Here is a 23,903-nt window from a genome sequence, read left to right on the forward strand (position 1 = left end):
TTTCACTGAGAAATCTATTGATCCCATTCCCCCGCTCCTTTCATTGAGAAATCTATTAATCCCATTCCCCCTGCTGCTTTCATTGAGGAATCTATTAATTCCACTCCCTGCTCCTTTCATTGAGAAATTTATTAATCCAACTCCCTTGCTCCTTTCATTGAGAAACCTATTAATCCCACTCCCCCCACTCCTTTCGTTGAGAAATCTATTAATCCCACGCCCTGTTTCTTTCATTGAGAAATCTATTAATACCATTCCGCTGCTCCTTTCATTGAGACACCTATTAATCCCACTTCCCCGGTCCTTTCATTGAGAAATGTATGAATCCCACTCCCCTGGTCCTTTCATTGAGAAATCTAAGAATCCCACTCCCCTGCTCCTTTCATTGAGAATTCTATTAATCCGACTCCCCCTGCTCCTTTAATTGAGAAATCGATGAATCCCACACCCCCCGCTCCTTTAATTGAGAAATCGATGAATCCCACTCCCCCGGCTCCTTTCATCGAGAAATCTAGTAATCCCAGTCCCCCTGCATCATTCACTGAGAAATCTATTAATCCCACTCCCCCTGCTCCTTTCATTGAGAAATCTATTAATCCCTTTCCCCCTGCATCATTCACTGAGAAATCTATTAATCCCACTCCCCCTGCTCCGTTCATTGAGAAATCTATTAATCACATTCCCCCTGCTCCTTTCATTGAGAAATCGATTAATCCCACTCCCCCAGGGCCTTTCATTGAGAAATCTATTAATCCCACTCCCCCGCACCTTTCATTGAGAAATCGATTAATCCCATTGCCTCACTCCTTTCACTGAGAAATATATTAATCCCACACCCCCTGCTCCGTTCATTGAGAAATGTATTAATCACATTCCCCCCGCTCCTTTCATTGAGAAATCTATTAATCCCACACCCCCTGCTCCTTTCATTGAGAAATCGATTAATCCCACTCCCCCGCTCCTTTCATTGAGAAATCTATTAATCCCACTCCCCCGCACCTTTCATTGAGAAATCTATTAATCCCATTCCTCGATTATTTCATTGAGAAATCTCTTAATCCGATTCCCCTTGCTGCTTTCATTGAGAAATTTATTAATCCCACTCCCCAGCTCCTTTCATTGAGAAATATATTAATCCCACGCCCCCGCTCCTTTCATTGAGAAATCTATTAATTCCACTCCCCACTCCTTTCATTGTGAAATCAATTAATCCCACTCCCCCAGGCCCTTCATTAGGAAATCTATTAATCCCACTCCCCCGCTCCTTTCATTGAGAAATCTATTAATCCCGTGCACTGCTTCTTTCACTGAGAAATCAAATTATCCCACTCCCTGCTGCATTCATTGAGAAATCTCTTAATCCCATTCCCCCCGCTGCTTTCATTGAGAAAGGTATTAATCCTATTCCGCTGCTACTTTCATTCAGCAATCTATTATTCCCACTCCCCCTGCTCCTTTCATTGAGAATTCTATTAATCCCACTCCCCCTGCTCCTTTAATTGAGTAATCGATGAATCCCAGTCCCCCTGCACCTATCACTGAGAAATCTATTGATCCTATTCACCCGCTTCTTTCATTGAGAAATCTATTAATCCCACTCCCACAGGCCTTTCACTGGGAAATCTATTAATCCCACTCCCCTGCTCCTTTCATTGAGCAATCTATTAATCCCGCTCCCCTGCTCCTTTCATTGAGAAATCTATGAATCCCGTGCCCTGCTTCTTTCACTGAGAAATCTATTGATCCCATTCCCCGCTTCTTTCATTGAGAACTCTATTAATCCCACTCCCCCTGCTCCCTTCATTGAGAAATCTATTAATCCCACTCCCCTGCTCCTTCCATTAAGAAATCTCTTAATCTAATTCCCCGCTCCTTTCATTGAGAAATCTATTCATCCCAGTACCCCTGTTCCTTTCATTGAGAAAGCTATTAATCCAACTCCCCCGCTCCTTTCACTGAGAAATCTATTAATCCCACTCCCTGCTCCTTTCATTCAGAAATCTCATCGTCCCATTCCCCCTGCTGCTTTCATTGGGAAATCTATTAATCCCGCTCCCCTGCTCCTTTCATTCAGAGATCCATTAATCCCACTCCCCTGCTCCTTTCATTGAGAGATCTATTAATTCCACTCCCCCAGGCCTTTCATTGGGAAATCTATTAATCCCACTCTCCCGCTCCTTTCACTGAGAAATCTATTGATCCCATTCCCCCGCTCCTTTCATTGAGAAATCTAGTAATCCCATTCCCCCGCTCCTTTCATTGAGAAATCTATTAATCCCATTCCCCCGCTCCTTTCATTGAGAAATCTATTAATCCCACTCCCCCGCTCCTTTCATTGAGAAATCAATTAATCCCACTCCCTTGCTCCTTTCATTGAGAAATCGATTAATCCCACTCCCCTGCTCCTTTCATTGAATCTATTATTCCCATTTCCCCGCATCTTTCATTGATAAAGGTATTAATCCTACTCTGCTGCTACTTTCATTCAGGAATCTATTATTCCCACTCCCCCTGCTCCTTTCATTGGGAAATCTATTAATCCCACTCGCCCCGGCCTTTCATTGGGAAATCTATTAATCCCAATCCCCCGCTCCTTTCATTGACAAATCTATTAATCCCATGCCCTGCTTCTTTCACTGAGAAATCTATTGATCCCATTCCCCCCTTCTATCATTGAGAAATCTATTAATCCCACTCCACCGCTCCTTTCATTGAGATATCCATTTACCCCATTCCCCCTGCTGCTTTCATTGAGGAATCTATTAATTCCACTCCCTGCTCCTTTCATTGAGAAATTTATTAATCCAACTCCCCCGCTCCTTCCATTGAGAAACCTATTAATCCCACTCCCCCCACTCCTTTCGTTGAGAAATCTATTAATCCCACGTCCTGTTTCTTTCACTGAGAAATCTATTAATCCGACTCCCCCTGCTCCTTTCATTGAGAAATCTATTAATCCCATTCCCCCTGCTCCGTTCATTGAGAAATCCATTAATCCCACTCCCTGCTCCTTTCATTGAGAAATCTCTTAATCCCATTCCCCTTGCTGCTTTCATTGAGAAATGTATTAATCCCATTCCCCGTGCTCCTTTCATTGAGGAATCTATTAATCCCACTCCTCCCGCTCCTTTCATTGAGAAATTGATTAATCCCACTCCCACTGCTCCTTTCATTGAGAAAGCTATTAATCCCACTCCCCTGCTCCCTTCACTGAGAAATCTATTAATCCCACTCCCTCAGGCCGTTCATTGAGAAATCTATTACTCCCACTCTCCCGGTCCTTTCATTCCGGAATCTATTAATCCCACTCCCCGCTCCTTTCATTGCGAAACCTATTAATCCAACTCCCCCGCTCCTTTAATTGAGAAATCTATTAATCCCATTCCGCCGCTCCTTTCATTGAGAAATCTCTGAATCCCATTCCCCCTGCTCCTGTCATCGAGAAATCTATTAATCCCACTCCCCTGCTCCTTTCATTGAGAAATCTATTAATCCCACTCCCCCGCTCCTTTCATTGAGAAATCCATTAATCCCGTGCCCTGCTTCTTTCACTGAGAAATCTATTGATCCCATTCCCCCGCTTCTATCATTGAGAAATCTATTAATCCCCTTCCCCCTGCTCCTTTCATTGAGAAATCTATTAATCACACTCCCCCGCTCCTTTCATTGAGAAATCTATTAATCCCATTCCCCCTGCTCCTTTCATTGAGAAATCTATTAATCCCACTCACCCGCTCCTTTCATTGAGAAATCTATTAATCTAACTCCCCCGCTCCTTTAATTGAGAAATCTATTGATCCCATTCCCCGCTCCTTTCATTGAGAAATCTCTGAATCCCATTCCCCCTGCTGCTTTCATCGAGAAATCTATTAATCCCATTCCCCCTGCTCCTTTCATTGAGAAATCTATTAATCCCACTCCCCCGCTCCTTTCATTGAGAAATCTATTAATCCCACTCACCCGCTCCTTTCATTGAGAAATCTGTTAATCCCGTGCCCCGCTTCTTTCACTGAGAAATCTATTGATCCCCATTCCCCCGCTTCTTTCATTGAGAAATCTATTAATCCCATTCCGCCGCTCCTTTCATTGAGAAATCTCTGAATCCCATTCCCCCTGCTCCTGTCATCGAGAAATCTATTAATCCCACTCCCCCTGCTCCTTTCATTGAGAAATCTATTAATCCCACTCCCCCGCTCCTTTCATTGAGAAATCTATTAATCCCGTGCCCTGCTTCTTTCACTGAGAAATCTATTGATCCCATTCCCCCGCTTCTTTGATTGAGAAATCTATTAATCCCATTCCCCCTGCTCCTTTCATTGAGAAATCTATTAATCACACTCCCCCGCTCCTTTCATTGAGAAATCTATTAATCCCACTCCCCCGCTCCTTTCATTGAGAAATCTATTAATCCCGTGCCCTGCTTCTTTCACTGAGAAATCTATTGATCCCATTCCCCCGCTTCTTTGATTGAGAAATCTATTAATCCCATTCCCCCTGCTCCTTTCATTGAGAAATCTATTAATCACACTCCCCCGCTCCTTTCATTGAGAAATCTATTAATCCCACTCCCCCGCTCCTTTCATTGAGAAATCTATTAATCCCGTGCCCTGCTTCTTTCACTGAGAAATCTATTGATCCCATTCCCCCGCTTCTTTGATTGAGAAATCTATTAATCCCATTCCCCCCGCTCCTTTCGTTGAGAAATCTATTAATCCCACGTCCTGTTTCTTTCACTGAGAAATCTATTAATCCGACTCCCCCTGCTCCTTTCATTGAGAAATCTATTAATCCCATTCCCCCTGCTCCGTTCATTGAGAAATCCATTAATCCCACTCCCTGCTCCTTTCATTGAGAAATCTCTTAATCCCATTCCCCTTGCTGCTTTCATTGAGAAATGTATTAATCCCATTCCCCGTGCTCCTTTCATTGAGGAATCTATTAATCCCACTCCTCCCGCTCCTTTCATTGAGAAATTGATTAATCCCACTCCCACTGCTCCTTTCATTGAGAAAGCTATTAATCCCACTCCCCTGCTCCCTTCACTGAGAAATCTATTAATCCCACTCCCTCAGGCCGTTCATTGAGAAATCTATTACTCCCACTCTCCCGGTCCTTTCATTCCGGAATCTATTAATCCCACTCCCCGCTCCTTTCATTGCGAAACCTATTAATCCAACTCCGCCGCTCCTTTAATTGAGAAATCTCTGAATCCCATTCCCCCTGCTCCTGTCATCGAGAAATCTATTAATCCCACTCCCCTGCTCCTTTCATTGAGAAATCTATTAATCCCACTCCCCCGCTCCTTTCATTGAGAAATCCATTAATCCCGTGCCCTGCTTCTTTCACTGAGAAATCTATTGATCCCATTCCCCCGCTTCTATCATTGAGAAATCTATTAATCCCCTTCCCCCTGCTCCTTTCATTGAGAAATCTATTAATCACACTCCCCCGCTCCTTTCATTGAGAAATCTATTAATCCCATTCCCCCTGCTCCTTTCATTGAGAAATCTATTAATCCCACTCACCCGCTCCTTTCATTGAGAAATCTATTAATCTAACTCCCCCGCTCCTTTAATTGAGAAATCTATTGATCCCATTCCCCGCTCCTTTCATTGAGAAATCTCTGAATCCCATTCCCCCTGCTGCTTTCATCGAGAAATCTATTAATCCCATTCCCCCTGCTCCTTTCATTGAGAAATCTATTAATCCCACTCCCCCGCTCCTTTCATTGAGAAATCTATTAATCCCACTCACCCGCTCCTTTCATTGAGAAATCTATTAATCCCACTCACCCGCTCCTTTCATTGAGAAATCTGTTAATCCCGTGCCCCGCTTCTTTCACTGAGAAATCTATTGACCCCATTCCCCCGCTTCTTTCATTGAGAAATCTATTAATCCCATTCCGCCGCTCCTTTCATTGAGAAATCTCTGAATCCCATTCCCCCTGCTCCTGTCATCGAGAAATCTATTAATCCCACTCCCCCTGCTCCTTTCATTGAGAAATCTATTAATCCCACTCCCCCGCTCCTTTCATTGAGAAATCTATTAATCCCGTGCCCTGCTTCTTTCACTGAGAAATCTATTGATCCCATTCCCCCGCTTCTTTCATTGAGAAATCTATTAATCCCATTCCCCCTGCTCCTTTCATTGAGAAATCTATTAACCACACGCCCCCGCTCCTTTCATTGAGAAATCTATTAATCCCACTCACCCGCTCCTTTCATTGAGAAATCTATTAATCCCACTCCCCTGCGGCTTTCATTGAGTCTATTAATCCTATTTCCCCGCTCCTTTCATTGATAAAGGCATTAATCCTACTCCGCTGCTACTTTCATTCAGGAATCTATTATTCCCACCTCCCCTGCGCCTTTCATTGAGAAATCTATTAATCCCACTCCCCCTGCTCCTTTCATTGAGAAATCTATTAATTCCACTCCCCCTGCTCCTTTCATTGAGATATCTATTAATCCCACCCCCCTGTTATTTTCATTGAGAAATCTATTAATCCCACTCCCCGCTCCTTTCATTGAGAAATCTATTAATCCCACTCCCCCGCTCCTTTCACTGAGAAATCTATTGATCCCATTCCCCCGCTCCTTTCATTGAGAAATCTATTAATCCCATTCCCCCTGCTGCTTTCATTGAGGAATCTATTAATTCCACTCCCTGCTCCTTTCATTGAGAAATTTATTAATCCAACTCCCTTGCTCCTTTCATTGAGAAACCTATTAATCCCACTCCCCCCACTCCTTTCGTTGAGAAATCTATTAATCCCACGCCCTGTTTCTTTCACTGAGAAATCTATTAATCCCACTCCCCCTGCTCCTTTCATTGACAAATCTATTCATCCCATTCCCCCTGCTCCTTTCATTGAGGAATCTATTAATCTCACTCCTCCCTCTCCTTTCATTAAGAAACTGATTAATCCCATTCCCCTGCTCCGTTCATTGAGAAATCCATTAATCCCACTCCCTGCTCCTTTCATTGAGAAATCTCTTAATCCCATTCCCCTTGCTGCTTTCATTGAGAAATGTATTAATCCCATTCCCCCTGCTCCTTTCATTGAGGAATCTATTAATCCCACTCCTCCCGCTCCTTTCATTGAGAAATTGATTAATCCCACTCCCACTGCTCCTTTCATTGAGAAAGCTATTAATCCCACTCCCCCGCTCCTTTAATTGAGTAATCGATGAATCCCAGTCCCCCTGCACCTTTCACTGAGAAATCTATTGATCCCATTCCCCCGCTTCTTTCATTGAGAAATCTATTAATCCCACTCCCCCAGGCCTTTCATTGGGAAATCTATTAATCCCATTCCCCTGCTCCTTTCATTGAGAAATCTATTAATCCCGCTCCTCTGCTCCCTTCATTGAGAAATCTATTAATCCCGTGCCCTGCTTCTTTCACTGAGAAATCTATTGATCCCATTCCCCGCTTCTTTCATTGAGAACTCTATTAATCCCACTCCCCCTGCTCCTTTCATTGAGAAATCTAATAATCCCACTCCCCTGCTCCTTCCATTAAGAAATCTCTTAATCTAATTCCCCGCTCCTTTCATCGAGAAATCTATTCATCCCACCACCCCTGTTCCTTTCATTGAGAAAGCTATTAATCCAACTCCTCCGCTCCTTTAATTGAGAAATCTATTAATCCCACTCCCCCGCTCCTTTCATCGAGAAATCTATTAATCCCACTCCCTGCTCCTTTCATCGAGAAATCTATTAATCCCACTCCCCCGCTCCTTTCACTGAGAAATCTATTAATCCCACTCCCTGCTCCTTTCATTGAGAAATCTCTTCGTCCCATTCCCCCTGCTGCTTTCATTGGGAAATCTATTAATCCCGCTCCCCTGCTCCTTTCATTCAGAAATCCATTAATCCCACTCCCCTGCTCCTTTCATTGAGAGATCTATTAATTCCACTCCCCCAGGCCTTTCATTGGAAAATCTATTAATCCCACTCCCCCGCTCCTTTCACTGAGAAATCTATTGATCCCATTCCCCCGCTCCTTTCATTGAGAAATCTATTAATCCCATTCCCCCGCTCCTTTCATTGAGAAATCTAATTATCCCACTCCCTGCTCCATTCATGGAGCAGGGAGTGGGATAATCCCATTCGCCCCGCTCCTTTCATTGAGAAATCGATTAATCCCACTCCCCTGCTCCTTTCATTGAATCTATTATTCCCATTTCCCCGCACCTTTCATTGATAAAGGTATTAATCCTACTCTGCTGCTACTTTCATTCAGGAATCTATTATTCCCACTCCCCCTGCTCCTTTCATTTGGGAAATCTATTAATCCCACTCGCCCCGGCCTTTCATTGGGAAATCTATTAATCCCAATCCCCCGCTCCTTTCATTGACAAATCTATTAATCCCATGCCCTGCTTCTTTCACTGAGAAATCTATTGATCCCATTCCCCCCTTCTATCATTGAGAAATCTATTAATCCCACTCCCCCGCTCCTTTCATTGAGAAATCCATTAATCCCATTCCCCCTGCTGCTTTCATTGAGGAATCTATTAATTCCACTCCCTGCTCCTTTCATTGAGAAATTTATTAATCCAACTCCCCTGCTCCTTTCATTGAGAAATCTATTAATTCCACTCCCTGCTCCTTTCATTGAGAAATTTATTAATCCCACTCCCCTGCTCCTTTCATTGAGAAACCTATTAATCCCACTCCCCCCACTCCTTTCGTTGAGAAATCTATTAATCCCATTCCCCCTGCTCCTATCAATTGAGGAATCTATTAATCCCACTCCCCTGCTCCTTCCATTAAGAAATCTCTTAATCTAATTCCCCGCTCCTTTCATCGAGAAATCTATTCATCCCACCACCCCTGTTCCTTTCATTGAGAAAGCTATTAATCCAACTCCTCCGCTCCTTTAATTGAGAAATCTATTAATCCCACTCCCCCGCTCCTTTCATCGAGAAATCTATTAATCCCACTCCCTGCTCCTTTCATCGAGAAATCTATTAATCCCACTCCCCCGCTCCTTTCACTGAGAAATCTATTAATCCCACTCCCTGCTCCTTTCATTGAGAAATCTCTTCGTCCCATTCCCCCTGCTGCTTTCATTGGGAAATCTATTAATCCCGCTCCCCTGCTCCTTTCATTCAGAAATCCATTAATCCCACTCCCCTGCTCCTTTCATTGAGAGATCTATTAATTCCACTCCCCCAGGCCTTTCATTGGAAAATCTATTAATCCCACTCCCCCGCTCCTTTCACTGAGAAATCTATTGATCCCATTCCCCCGCTCCTTTCATTGAGAAATCTATTAATCCCATTCCCCCGCTCCTTTCATTGAGAAATCTAATTATCCCACTCCCTGCTCCATTCATGGAGCAGGGAGTGGGATAATCCCATTCGCCCCGCTCCTTTCATTGAGAAATCGATTAATCCCACTCCCCTGCTCCTTTCATTGAATCTATTATTCCCATTTCCCCGCACCTTTCATTGATAAAGGTATTAATCCTACTCTGCTGCTACTTTCATTCAGGAATCTATTATTCCCACTCCCCCTGCTCCTTTCATTTGGGAAATCTATTAATCCCACTCGCCCCGGCCTTTCATTGGGAAATCTATTAATCCCAATCCCCCGCTCCTTTCATTGACAAATCTATTAATCCCATGCCCTGCTTCTTTCACTGAGAAATCTATTGATCCCATTCCCCCCTTCTATCATTGAGAAATCTATTAATCCCACTCCCCCGCTCCTTTCATTGAGAAATCCATTAATCCCATTCCCCCTGCTGCTTTCATTGAGGAATCTATTAATTCCACTCCCTGCTCCTTTCATTGAGAAATTTATTAATCCAACTCCCCTGCTCCTTTCATTGAGAAATCTATTAATTCCACTCCCTGCTCCTTTCATTGAGAAATTTATTAATCCCACTCCCCTGCTCCTTTCATTGAGAAACCTATTAATCCCACTCCCCCCACTCCTTTCGTTGAGAAATCTATTAATCCCATTCCCCCTGCTCCTTTCAATTGAGGAATCTATTAATCCCATTCCCCCTGCTCCTTTCATTGAGGAATCTATTAATTTCACTCCTCCCTCTCCTTTCATTAAGAAACTGATTAATCCCATTCCCCCTGCTCCGTTCATTGAGATATCCATTAATCCCACTCCCTGCTCCTTTCATTGGGAAATCTCTTAATCCCATTCCCCTTGCTGCTTTCATTGAGAAATGTATTAATCCCATTCCCCCTGCTCCTTTCATTGAGGAATCTATTAATCCCACTCCTCCCGCTCCTTTCATTGAGAAATTGATTAATCCCACTCCCACTGCTCCTTTCATTGAGAAATCTATTAATCACACTCCCCCTGCTCCTTTCATTGAGAAATCTATTAATTCCACTCCCCCTGCTCCTTTCATTGAGATATCTATTAATCCCACCCCCCTGTTATTTTCATTGAGAAATCTATTAATCCCACTCCGTGCTCCTTTCTTTGAGAAATCTATTAATCCCACTCCCCCGCTCCTTTCATTGAGAAATCTATTAATCCCACTCCCCTGTTATTTTCATTGAGAAATCTATTAATCCCACTCCCTGCTCCTTTCATTGAGAAATCTATTAATCCCACTCCCCCGCTCCTTTCATTAACAAATCTATTAATCCCACTCCCACTGCTCCTTTCATTGAGAAATCTATTAATCCCACTCCCCTGCTCCTGTCATTGAGAAATCCATTAATCCCATTCCCCCACTCTATTCATTGAGAAATCTATTCATCCCACTGCCGCAGTTCCTTTCATTGAGAAATCTATTAATCCCACTCCCCTGTTCCTTCCATGTAGAAATCTATTAATCCCACTCCCCAGCTCCTTTCATTGAGAAATCTACTAATCCCACTCCCTCCATTTCGAAATCTACTGTTCCCACTCCCCGTTTGCATTCATTGTGAAATCTATCAATCCCAGTCCCCCGCTCCTTTCATTGAGAAATCTATTAGTCCCACTCCCGCTGCTCCTTTCGTTGAGAAGTCTATTAACCCCATTTCCCCTCTGCATTCATTGAAAAGGCTATTAATCCCACGCCCACTTCCCCTTTGGTTGAGAACTCTATTAATCCCACTGTCCCCGTTCCTTTCATTGAGGAATCCTTTAAACCCACTCCCCCACTCCTTCCATTTTGAACTCTATTAATCCCACTCCCCTGCTCCTTCCATTGAGAAATCTATTAATCCCATTCCCCCACTCTATTCATTGAGAAATCTATTAATCGCACTGCCGCCGTTCCTTTCATTGAGAAATCTATTAAACCCACTCCTCTGCTCCTTTCATTGAGAAATCTGTTAATCCCACTCCCCTGTTCCTTCCATGTAGAAATCTATTAATTCCACTCCCCAGCTCCTTTCATTGAGAAATCTACTAATCCCACTCCCCCGCTCCTTTCATTCAGAAATCTCTTAATCCCATTCCCCACTGTATTCATTGTGAAAGCTATTAATCCCACTCCCCCACTCCTTTCATTGAGAAATCTATTAATCCCACTCCCCCGCTCCTTTCATTGAGAAATCTATTAGTCCCACTTCCCCGCTCCTCTCGTTGAGAAATCTATTGATCCCATTTCCCCACTGCATTCATTGAGAAAGCTATTAATCTTACCCCCCTTCCCCTTTGGTTGAGAAATCTATTAATCCCACTGTCCCCGTTCCTTTCATTGAGGAATCCATTAAACCCATTCCCCCGCTCCTTTCATTGAGAAATCTATTAATCCCACTCCTCTGCTCCTTACATTGAGAAATCCATTCATCCCACTCCTGCGCTCCTTGCATTGAGTAAGTGATTAATCCCACTCCCCCGCTCCTTTCATTGAGAAATCTATTAATCCCATTCCCCTGCTCCTTTCATTGACAACTCTATTAATCCCACTCCCCCATTCCTTTCAGTGAGAACTCTATTCATCCCACTCCTCTGCGCCTCTCATTGAGAAATCCATTCATCCCACTCCCACGCTCCATTCATTGAGAAATCTATTAATCCCACTCCCCTGCTCCTTTCATTGAGAAATCGATTAATCCCACTCCCCTGATCCGTTCATTGAGAAATCCATTAATCCCACTCCCCCACTCCTTTCTTTGAGAAATCTATTAATCTCACTCCTATGCTCCTTCTGTCTATCCCTGTAAATTTTCTCCTTCAGTTTTTTAAATAGTTCTAAAAGAAGTGTTACTCTTTGTGTTCATCATCCTCTCACACAAGACACTTCAGATCACAACAAGCTATTGTGTGAAAAAGGTTCCCTTATGCCACCTTTAGTTCTTTTACCAATTATCTTAAATCTGTTCCCTCTGTTTACCAACTCCTCTGCCACTTTAAATGTTTCTCCTTTAATACGCAATCAAAACCATTCCTAATTTTAAATACTTCTGCCACATCTCCTCTTTTTTATTTTCAGAAAATGAACCTGAGCTTATTATTTTTTTCCACTCATCTCCCTGGTATCATTCTGATAAATATCTTCGGCACCATTTCCAAGGCCAGCAACAGTGTGGTGTCCTGCTCCTGCTCTTATCAGCTGCCACTGGCACATGTTGGAAGGGTTTGCAGGTTGATACTCAACCTGCTTGACCACATTATGAATGAACTTTCCTTGGTCATAAGGACCTGGATTGGGATGTGAACCAGGAGTTTCTGGGGCAGAGTCATAAATGTTACCCAGTGCACCACCATACAGCCTGCTTTCAATCCTTTAGCTATTTACCCATGTACTCATACTGCACAATGCATCAAACTCATTTTTTTTTGTTGTCGTTTATACTTTTCCAATTCAATCAAATCAAGTCCAATTCAGAGTCTCAACAAGTTGAGACATTTCCGATCCAGGCTGGCAAGACAGGGCAAGCGACCAAATCACCCTGTCCTGGGCCTGATCTACATGAGCCAAGCTGATTGGAGGAGGGAAAGCAATACCTCCTCCAAGACTTGAGCTCATTTGCATCTTAGCCAAAAGGCCGAGATACCGCTTTTAAAAATTGCTTCATATGAAACATATGAAGCTTCAATGTAACCTAATGACCTCAACCAAGTGCAGCATCCAATCCATACTACACTTGATCTTAGCCAAAAGGCCGAGAAGCGACTTTTAATTTTGCTAAAATGTCTTTTATGTGCTATTTTATCAAATGCCTTTTCAAAATCCATATACACAACATCAACCACATTACCCTCATTAATCATTCCATTTCAATGCCATCCTCAGTCTTCAGGCACCTTCTAATATATATATCTAAGGAGAATTGCAACATTGTTGCCAGAGACTCCACAATTTCCACTGTTACTTCCCTCAGTGATCTAGAAAGCATCCCCTCTTGACCATTGGCTTTTCATAGAATCATGGAATCATACAGTACAGAAGAGGCACGTTGGCCCATCATATCTGCACCGTCACATTAGAAACACTTGAATTCCCACGTAGTCTCATCTGCCAGTACTTGTCCCATAGCCCTGAATATTATGATGTGCCAAGTGCTCATCCAGATACTTTTTAGAGGATATGAGGCAACCCACCTCCACCACCCTCCCAGGCAGCACATTCCAGACCTTCACCACCTTCTGGGTAAAAAAGGTTTTTCTCACATCTCCCATAAAACTCCTGCCCCACGCCTTGAACCTATGTCCCTTCGTGACTGACCCTTCAATAGCTGCTCCTTATCCACTCTGTCCATGTCTCTCATAATCTTGTACACCTCGATCAGGTCACCCCCTCAGTCTTCTCTGCTCCAACGAAAACAACCCAAACCTCTCCAACCTCTCTTCATAACTTAAATTTCAATCCCAGGCAGCATCCTGGTGAATCTCCTCTGCACCCCCTCCAGTGCAATCACATCCTTCCTATAATGTGGCAACTAGAACTGCGCACAGTCGTCTAGCTGTGGCCTCACCAAAGTCTGATATAACTCCAACATGACTTCCCTGCTTTTGTAATCTATGTCTCAATTGATAAAGGCAAGTGTCCCATATGCCTTTTTCACCACCCTACTAACTTGCCCTTTAGCTTTCAGAGATCTGTGAACAAGCACACCAAGGTGCCTTTGTTTCACAGAACTTCCGCGTGTCTTACCATTCACAGAATACTTTCTTGCCAAATTACTCTTTCCAAAGTCTATCACCTCACACTTTTCAGGGTTAAATTCCATCTGCCACTTATCTGCCCATTTGACCATTCCATCTGTGTCTTCTTGGAGCCCAAGACACTCAACCTCACTGTTAATCACTTGTCCAATCTTTGTGTCATCCGCAAATTTACTAATCCTACCCCCTACTTGATCAACAATGACATTTATATAAATTATGTATAATAGGGGGCCCAGCACAGATCCCTGTGGTACGCCACTGGACCCTGGCTTCCAGCCACTAAAGCAGACTTCTGTCATCACCCTCTGTCTCCTTCAACTGAGCCAATTTTGACTATCCCTGATCAAGTTTTGCCTCTCCTCGTGGAAGTTTCTCTAATAGTTTCCCTACCACTGCTGTGAGACTCACTGGTCTGTAGTTCCCTAGTTTATCTCCACAACCCTTCTTAAATAGTGGAACCACAGTAGCTGTTCTCCAGTCATCTGGCTCCTCCACCGTGGTCAGAGAGAAATTAAACATTTGGGTCAGAGCCCCTGCAATCTCCTCCCTTGCCTCCCACAGCAGCCTGGGGCACAATTCATCTGGACCTGGAGATTCATCCACTTTTAAGGCTGCCAACATATCCAATACTTTGTCCTTCCCTATGTCAATTTGCTCAAGAACCTCAGGTTCTCTGCCTGAATTCCACACCATCATCCTCATTTTCTTGGGTGAAGACAGATGTAAAGTATATAAAAGTATACTTTTTGACTTTGATGACTCCTAACATGTTTGTACATCCTCTTTATCTGTTTCAACCTTTCAAATATCACTCCTGCTTCCTTATTTACTGTTATTTCGACAGCATTGCCTTCTTTAGTGAAACTGGATGCAAAGTACCCTCTATTTATCTCAGCCAGGCTTTTTGCCTCCACAAGAATATTTCCATTTTGGTCCATAGTTGGAGTCAAATTTTCCCTATCCTTTAATATTTTTATATTTATTATGGACTTTTCATTTCCAGGTTTCATTTGAAGCTCGTCTATTTTCATGTCTTCGTCCCTCTTTTAGATCTCCACTGTACTTTTAATTTCATCTTGCTTCTTTGTTGTATTATAAATAAAGTTGTCATTTCAACCACCTTCTCTCTCATTTAAACAATATTTTTAACCATAGCAGGGAATGTAACTTTGAGTACCTTTTCCTGGCCCCTCATGGGAATGTGCCAACTCTGTATCAAAAATATCCTCTCTTTGAAGATTATGTTCCGTTACCAATTATTCTATCAGTTTTTGATTCCAATCCACCTGGGCCAGATCTTCTTTCAACTTACTGACTCTGTGTCTCTCCCCGCACATCTCCAGTAAACTATTCTAAAGCATATTGTACCTTGTATTTTCCTTATCTGCTCTAAACCCAATTAAATTGTAATCACTGCTCCCTGAATGTACTCTCACAGAAAACTGCACCACTTGCTCCACTTCATTTCCCCAAACTAGACTCAACCTTGCTTCTGCATTGTTGAGCTGGAAATAGACTGATCAATATCTTCATGAAAGAAGAGGGTGCTGTCAAATGCATAGCAAAGGAGAAGGTGGTAGCAACATTACACAGGATAAAAATAGATGGTTATGAATGCAAAATGGTTATGTTTTAAAAGTCTTAGTTTTCTATTAGCTGCCCCGAAGTGGCAGTATTTACACTTTGAAACAGAAAATGGACAGCTAATTTTTGGACACACACACACACACACAGAAATAATGCAGTTACACACACACACACACACACGCACACACACAGAGAAATAATGCAGTTACTGTTGTGAAGAGCAGGAAAACACAGCCTTTGTGTTAGTAATCAAGCAAGCTGCTGGTTCTCTGACCAAAAAGAAGACAGAATAGATGGGATGGCTGCAGATTTAAAGAATAAGGATTTGCCTAGATGGTCTTTGCTGGTGGAAGTTGGTTCTGGAATTCTGTATTGAACCATTTTCAAAGGGGTATGAAAGATTTGACTTGGTGTGGCAGGAAATTGTGAAACTGCTAAATCACTCGGATCACTGACCAAAGAGGTGGATGAGGGTAAAGCAGTTGATGTGGTGTATATGGATTTCAGTAAAGCGTTTGATAAGGTTCCCCATGGTAAGCTTTTGCAGAAGATACGGAGGAATGGGATTGAGGGTGATTTAGCGGTTTGGATCAGGAATTGGCTAGCTGTAAGAAGACAGAGGGTGGTGGTTGCTGGGAAATGTTCATCCTGGAGTTCAGTTACTAGTGGTGTACCGCAAGGATCTGTTTTGGGGCCACTGCTGTTTGTCATTTTTAAAAATGACCTGGATGAGGTCAGTAAATTTTCAGATGACACTAAAGTCAGTGGAGTTGTGGACAGTGTGGAAGGTTGTTGCAGGTTACGGAGGGACATAGATAAGCTGCAGAGCTGGCAAATGGAGTTCAATGTGGAAAAGTGTGAGGTGATTCACTTTGGAAGGAGTAACAGGAATACAGAGTACTGGGCTAATGGTAAGATACTTGGTAGTGTGGATGAGCAGAGAGATCTCGGTGTGCATGTGCATAGATCCCTGAAAGTTGGCACCCAGGTTGAAAGGGTTGTTAAGAAGGCGTACGGAGTGTTAGCTTTTATTGGTAGAGGGATTGAGTTTCGGAGCCAGGAGGTCATGTTGCAGCTGTACAAAACTCTGGTGCGGCCGCACTTGGAGTATTGCGTACAGTTCTGGTCGCTGCATTATAGGAAGGATGTGGAAGCATTGGAAAGGGTGCAGAGGAGATTTACCAGGATGTTGCCTGGTATGGTGGAAAGGTCTTATGAGGAAAGGCTGAGGGACTTGAGGTTGTTTTCGTTAGAGAGAAGAAGGTCAAGAGGTGACTTAATAGAGGCATACAAGATGATCAAAGGATTAGACAGGGTAGATAGTGAGAGCCTTTTTCCTCGGATGGTGATGGCTAGCACGAGGGGACATAGCTTTAAATTGAGGGGTGATAGATATAGGACAGATGTCAGAGGTAGGTTCTTCACTTAGAGAGTAGTAAGGGCGTGGAATGCCCTGCCTGCAGCAGTAGTGGACTCGCCAACATAAAGGGCATTTAAATGGTCATTGGATAAACATATGGATGATATTGGAATAGTGTAGGTTAGATGGGCTTTAGATTGGTTTCACTGGTCGGCGCAACATCGAGGGCCGAAGGGCCTTTACTGCGCTGTAATGTTCTATGTTCTATGTTCTAACTTGAGACTTGATCTTACAGTGTTAGATATCTGCCAGAAGTGCTGTGCACATCAAAATGAATTGTAAGGCATTAGTTAGTTAATACAAAAGTACATTTTCTTCAGTTTGATTAATCTGTAGCCTGTTAAGTAATGTTTGATATAGATTGGTTTTAGTTTGTTTGTTATAGTAAAAATCTTAAAACATGAAACTTTGTCCTTCAACTATTTCCATTGAACGTTTGATAAATTCATCCCTTTTCCAAAGTTATTGGTCTCTTTGGGGAATTTGACGCGCAGAGAATTTTTTTAAAAGGCAGCCTTCAAAATAGGAACATCACATTGTCCAGAGGTGGTGCATACTATGTTACTGGGGGAAGTAAATGTGAAAATTTAAAAGACTCTGGCTGCAATCTTCCAACCCTTCTTAGAGATGGAAGAGGTGCCAGAGAATTGGGGGGTGAGGGGGTTTCATTTAATGAGAATCTGGGGAAGCTGAGGTTGATCTCCTAGAACAGAGAAGGTTAAGTGGAGATATAATGGGATACTCAATATTATTGACAGTTTTTAATATAATCGTAGAATGCCTACAGTGCAGACAGAGGCCTTTCAGCCTATCGAGTTTGCACCGACCATCTGACAGGGTCTTATCCATGCCCTTTCCTGTGCATCACCCCCATAACCCCACACATTTCCCATGGCTAATCCATCTAACCTACACATCTTGGGATACTAAAGGACAATTTAGCTTGGCCAATCCACCTAACCTGCACACCCTGGACTGTGGGAGGAAATTGAGCACCCAAAGGAAATCCATGCAGACACGGGGTGAACATGCAAACTCCACACAGACAGTGACCAAAGGCCAGAATTGAACCTGAGTGCCTGGCGCTGTGAGGCGACAGTGGTAACCATTGTGCCACCGTGCTACTCCATGGTACTCTGTTTTCAATGGCAGAAATGGTGATGACCAGACACAGGTGAACAGCATTTGAGGGGAGTAGGGAGGAAACACAGAAATATGAAGGGAAAAGTGTTCATGCAGTGTGTTGCTGTGATCTGGAAAATACTGCTTGAGAGGTGGTTGTCATAGATTCATAAGTAACTTTCAGAATGGAATTGGATAAATCCTTGAAAAATACATATTTTTTACAGGGCTTTTGTTTTAAGTTTAAATTTATTTATTAGTCTCACAAGTAGGCTTACAGTAACACTGCAATGAAGTTACTGTGAAAATCCCCTAGTCGCCACACTTCTGCACCTGTTCCGATACACTAAGGGAGTCTTTTGGACTGTGGGAGGAAACAGGAGCATCCGGAGAACCTGCAGATTCATCACATAACTGAATAGCTCTACCAAAGGGCTGGGACAGGCATGATGGGTGAATGACCTTCTTTATGGCACAAAGATGCAATGTACTTTTGTATCTTCTTTTTGTTTCCTGATTGATTTCCTCTCGACTATTTTAGTACTCAGGTGTTTAAAAAAATATTCTTTCGATTTCTCTTTTAGGCTGGCTTTTACACACTCTCTCTCTGTCGCTCCTTCTGCCCTTTTCAGATTTCCTGTGTCCGTTCTGTATTCAGTTCTGTTCTCGGCTGTATTATGAGCCATGCATTTGTCGTAAGCCTCGAATGCAGGTCGTGAAGTGCAGATTGCCAAAAGGGCAACTTGATACCAATGTGGAGGGTGAAACAGGAGGCAAGACGCGGGCAGCCCATTAACTTCAATCAAAAGGAAGTCAGGGCCGAGGCAGAAACCCGTTTTGCGGTACCGTCAGAGACCAGGTTCACATAAACGCCTTAAATGCTTTAAGCAAATAACAATTTTCGAGAGGTGAAATTTAGCATTCTGGTGCAGCAGCGGTTCACTCAGCCCCGTCCAAACCAGCCAGTTTACAGCACACACTGCAAACCCGTCTTTATTCAAATTTTAGATGGATTACTTGGCAATGGGTTCGCTTCCCTGAAACTGCAGGGAGCCACCCACCTACAGGGCGCTCTGCGAGCTTCGAAAGCAGATTTGTGGATTGGCGGTAGCGTGCTGGGTGCGGGGGGGGGGGGGTGGAAACGGCAATCTCAGAACTGAAACAGAGCATTAAGTCCCCATACAGTTCGAGACCAAGTGGTCAATTCCCCCACACAACCAAAAGGGCGAAATTGGTGTTTACCTTAAAGCAACTGTACCCAAAACTACGAAGTAAAATAAAAGAAGTACTTTGCAGGCAAACAGCATGCTTGCGATTGTAGAACCGGGCTGTTTTTTTCTATATATATTTACCAAAAAAGTTATATATTCACACAAAAGTGTTCTTTTTAAAACGGTACCAAATGAGATTTGAGCCTGGGAACAGAGTTATGATATCATTATGCCTCCTAGATTGTTGGAGTTAAAGGTGCTTGATAGTTTTTGGCCCCGCTCGCTGGGATCGTTTTCAGTTCTGGGATCGTGTTGCACTGAAGTCAATCAGCATTTTACTGTAGTCAGATATATTGTGTTCGAATCAATGGGAGCTGGTTTGCAGCACAACTCCACAAAGGGAAAAGTAAACTGCCGCGCTTCCATATTCCGATGACGGATTAGTCAACTGATAATCTTTTCACATGGGGTTAGCGTGGGTTCACCCTGGAGCTATAGCAAACAACAATAGACATTTGCTGCTATTAACTATTGCCATCGTCCTTATATTACACGAAATGTCTACAAACAAATATCATTCTGTCAAATGTCCTCCACATGTATGTGTGTGGAAAAAGAAGACTTGCATTTATACCGGGCCTTTCGTGACCTCAGGACACCAGAAAACCCTTTACAGTCAATACTTTTTAAAAGTGTAGTCACCCTTGTCCTGTGGGAAACGCGCCAGCCAATTTGTGCACAGCAAGGTGATAATGGCCAGAAATTCAGCTTTAGTGAAGCTGATTGAGGGACAATTATTGACCAGGGGAGTAGGATTGACTCCCATGCTCTCCTCCAAAACAGTGCCGTGGCTAGAACTGCTGCGTCACCGAGCCAGGGACCCAGGTTTGATTCCTGGCTTGGGTCACTGTCTGTGCGGAGTCTGCATGTTCTCCCCGTGTGTGTGTGTGGATTTCCTCCGAGTGCTCCGATTTCCTCCCACAGTCTTAAAGACGTGCTGGTTAGGTGCATTGGCCATGCTAAATTCTCCCTCAGTGTACCCCAACAGGCACCCGACTGTGGCAACTAGGGGATTTTCGCAGCAACTTCATTACAGTGTTAATATAAGCCTATTTCTAACACTAATAAATACACTTTAAACTTTACCTTGGGGCAAAACAGAAAATGTTTCTGTTTTTATTTCGGATTCCAGCGTCCACAGTATTTTGTTGGCACCTTGGGGCCTTCTATGTCCAACTGAAAGAGCCAATCCAGCCAAACAGCAAATTGAGCCTCCGTTTAATAGCGCATTGAAACAACAGCCCCTCCAACAGTGCAGCATTCGCTCAATACCGCACTGGAGTATCAGCCGAGGTTTTGCGCTCAAGTCTTCTGGAGTGGGACTTTTAATCCAATGGATGAGAGTGCTACTGACTGAGCCATGTTGACATGTGTGGGTATTGTATGTGTCAATGTGCAAATGTATGGGGCTATTTGCTAATTACATCATGATGTCACTGCTCACTACAAATAAAAAGGGCAAGTTTTAGTTCTGAGTAGGTAGGAGGACTAATTAAGCTCTGCAACAATTCATATTTAAGATAAAATTAGGTTCCCTTTTTTGGCACAATTTTTGGTCAAATGGCTGAGGAACTACTTTCTGTGTGAGCACACCAACACTTCTTGTGCGAAGAATATTGAGTTCCGGTTGTGGCAATGACTAACTTTCCTCGTTTGTTCATTGACTTTGTTGCTATCTGAAAGCAGCTGGTGTTTGAAGGTCAGTTACCTTTGGAGTTGGCTGTGGTAAGCCCACCAACGCCTGACGATCAGACCCAGTAGTGAGATCGATGTTGTGGGTTTCTAACTGGGTGACGGCGGTGAAAAAAGCTGGACCGGGCAAAGCGGTGGCTGGATAGGGGGTGACTCCTCCATTGACCTCCTTGTGGCCTCGAAAATACAGGGCTACCTGCTTCCTTATGGTCGATGTCCTCGGTCCTCTTTCGTGCTGCACAGCTATGGGGAAAACAAACAAGAACAGAGCATTAGAAAAGGCAAAGTGAAATGAATCAGGTGCATTTTAACCTGTTCATTCGTTTCCTGAGCTCTTTGCTGTACAGAGATGAAGGAAGTTTCAGAATAATAAACTCCTTTGACCGGATACCTAGCGTCTACCTGGTTTGAAGGGGAGGGGGGCGGATTTATGGGCACTCGCTCTCCTCATGAATGGATCATTATGGACAGGATCATTTTTACAAGACTGGGGGAAATTGTGGAGTACTTATATTTAAAATAGGGACATAACTAACCAAGGCAATTCCAGTTCTGTTAGCCTAAGATCGATAAAGGGTGGAATAATAGCAATCCTTCAAAGGATTAGTCCAGAAGGGCGTCTAATTATAGAATGAGAAGCACGTCTTACCTGTACCCGAATAGCTATTTATTATTATCACAAGTAGGCTTACATTAACACTGCAATTAAGTTACTGTGCTAATTATTTAAAGAAGGTATTTTTCCTCCCTAAAGTTTAACAAGCTTTAAAAAGTCCAAAGATGTGCGGATTAGGTGGAGTGGCCATGCTAAACTGCCCCTTAGTGTCAGGGGGACTAGCTAGGGCAAATACATGGGGTTGTGGGGATTGGGCCTGAGTGGGATTGTGGTCGGTGCAGACTCGATGGGCCGAATGATCCCTTCTGCACTGTAGGATTCTATGATTCTATGATTCTAAGCTACAAGTCAATTCTCCCCGTTATGTTAAGGGTAGTGCGAATAGCTGCCAGCCTTGGTTCAGTGGTAGCATTTTTGCCTCTAAGTTAGAACATTGTGAGTTCAAATCCCAAGTCATGGTTGATGCAGTACCAAGCGTCTGTTGGACAATCCAAGAGCCGTTTCCCAAATGAAATGTTAAACCGAAGCTTGGCCTCCAATCTGCTCTCCCCCATTGGGTACAAAAGAACTCATGGCGCTATTGCCAAAGGTATGAGAGTTCGAGAAAGCACTTGCATTTCTATAGTGCAGTTAGCAACTTTCGGGCCATCTGAAAATGCTTCCCAGCCAATGAAGTACTTTTTTTTGAAGAGTAGTCCCTGTCGTAATGCAGGAAACCAGTCAATTTGTCCACAGTGAACTTCCACATACAGCAACGACAAGTTCTCCTGTGTTCTGACAACTCCATTAACACAACCTAAAACAAATGATCTAAAACCACATTGCTGTTTTCAGAAGCTTGCTGTTCACAGATGGACTGCGGTTTCCCTTCATTATAACAACAAGTACACTGAAAAAGTACGTAATTGGCTACAAAGTGTTTTTTTTTAGGATGACTGGAGCTTCGAAACACGCCAAATAAATGAAAGCTAGTTCTTTAATGCAAATTGCAACTCCTCCTTGTTAAAAAAAGATTAAAATGCCATTTGTCTACCTCCGAGGAGATTGAACATTGCTGAAAAAAGAGACATGCTGTCAAAGTTTTTTGCCTTGCACTCATCAGGACAGAGGCAAGAATGCTACATTTCAAAGGGAACAGCAATTTATACTGCAGGGGAAAGGGAGTGCTTATTTTTTGCCAAGTTGGCTCTGGTGGCTTGAGACATTACCGTAGCAAATGCACCAGGGAGCTCCTGCTCCCATGTTTCGCTTTATTCAAAAAGCTGCAATGTCTGCATATTTTCATTTTGTCTGCAAAAAACAGGTCCCTGTAGATGACTATATGTAGCTTCTAGCGAGGGTAAGTGTGAGCTTGACTGGTAATCTCAAATTGGTTGCAGTCTAATTCTTAGCACACCTGACAGTAGCATTTGCCATGGCAATGTCTCAACCAAGCAGAGCTGACTTGGCAACCAATCAGCATCCCTTTTCTCATACAGCATAACTTGTTGTTCGCTTTGAAATTTGGCATTCCTCCATCTGTCCTGATGCGTGCAAGATGAAAAGCTTTGGCAGCATGTCTCTTTTTTCACCAATACTCAAGTTCTAGAGTTTAGATGAGTAAGAGGTGATCTTAACTGAACATAAAATTGTTTGCGGGCTTGAGAAGGTAATGCTGAAAACTTGGTTTCCGTGGATAGAGAACCTAGAATTAGGGGAATTATTCTTACGATAACATTTAGGACTGAGATGAGGAATTCTTCACTCAGTTCTAAATCTCCAGATAGAGACACAGCAGAAAAGGCCCTTTGGCCCATTGAGTCTGCATCAACAATATCTACCACCAAAGGCGCGCTAATCCCATTTTCCTGCACGTGTCCCAAATCTTTGAATATCATGATATTTCAAGCGCTCATCCAAATATTTTTTAAAGGTTGTAAGGTTTCCGGCCTCGACTACCTTCCCAGGCACAGCATTCCAGATTCCCACACCTTCTGAGTGAAAAAGTTTTTTCTCAAATCCCTTCTGAATCTCCTGCCTCTTACCTGCAAACTATGCCACCTCGTGATGGTTGTTAATGCTTAGTCAATCATTTATTTGAGATAGAGATGGACAGGCTTTGGCATTAA

The 23,903-nt window shown here is 43.2% G+C and overlaps 1 protein-coding gene and 1 pseudogene across 1 annotated transcript in view; both read right to left on the reverse strand.

The window, feature by feature from the left end:
- Positions 1-23,903, reverse strand: part of nr2e1 (nuclear receptor subfamily 2, group E, member 1) — a 166,497-nt gene that overhangs the window by 131,398 nt on the left and 11,196 nt on the right. Inside the window, exon 4 of the mRNA XM_078213652.1 lies at positions 21,196-21,422. Within this exon, the coding sequence (XP_078069778.1) occupies positions 21,196-21,422 (227 nt within the window). The remainder of the gene's footprint in view (positions 1-21,195; positions 21,423-23,903) is intronic.
- On the reverse strand, positions 12,890-13,093 carry LOC144494499 (U2 spliceosomal RNA; annotated as a pseudogene).

Source organism: Mustelus asterias, chromosome 5, assembly GCF_964213995.1.
Source record: "Mustelus asterias chromosome 5, sMusAst1.hap1.1, whole genome shotgun sequence".
NCBI classification, from domain to species: Eukaryota; Metazoa; Chordata; class Chondrichthyes; order Carcharhiniformes; family Triakidae; genus Mustelus; species Mustelus asterias.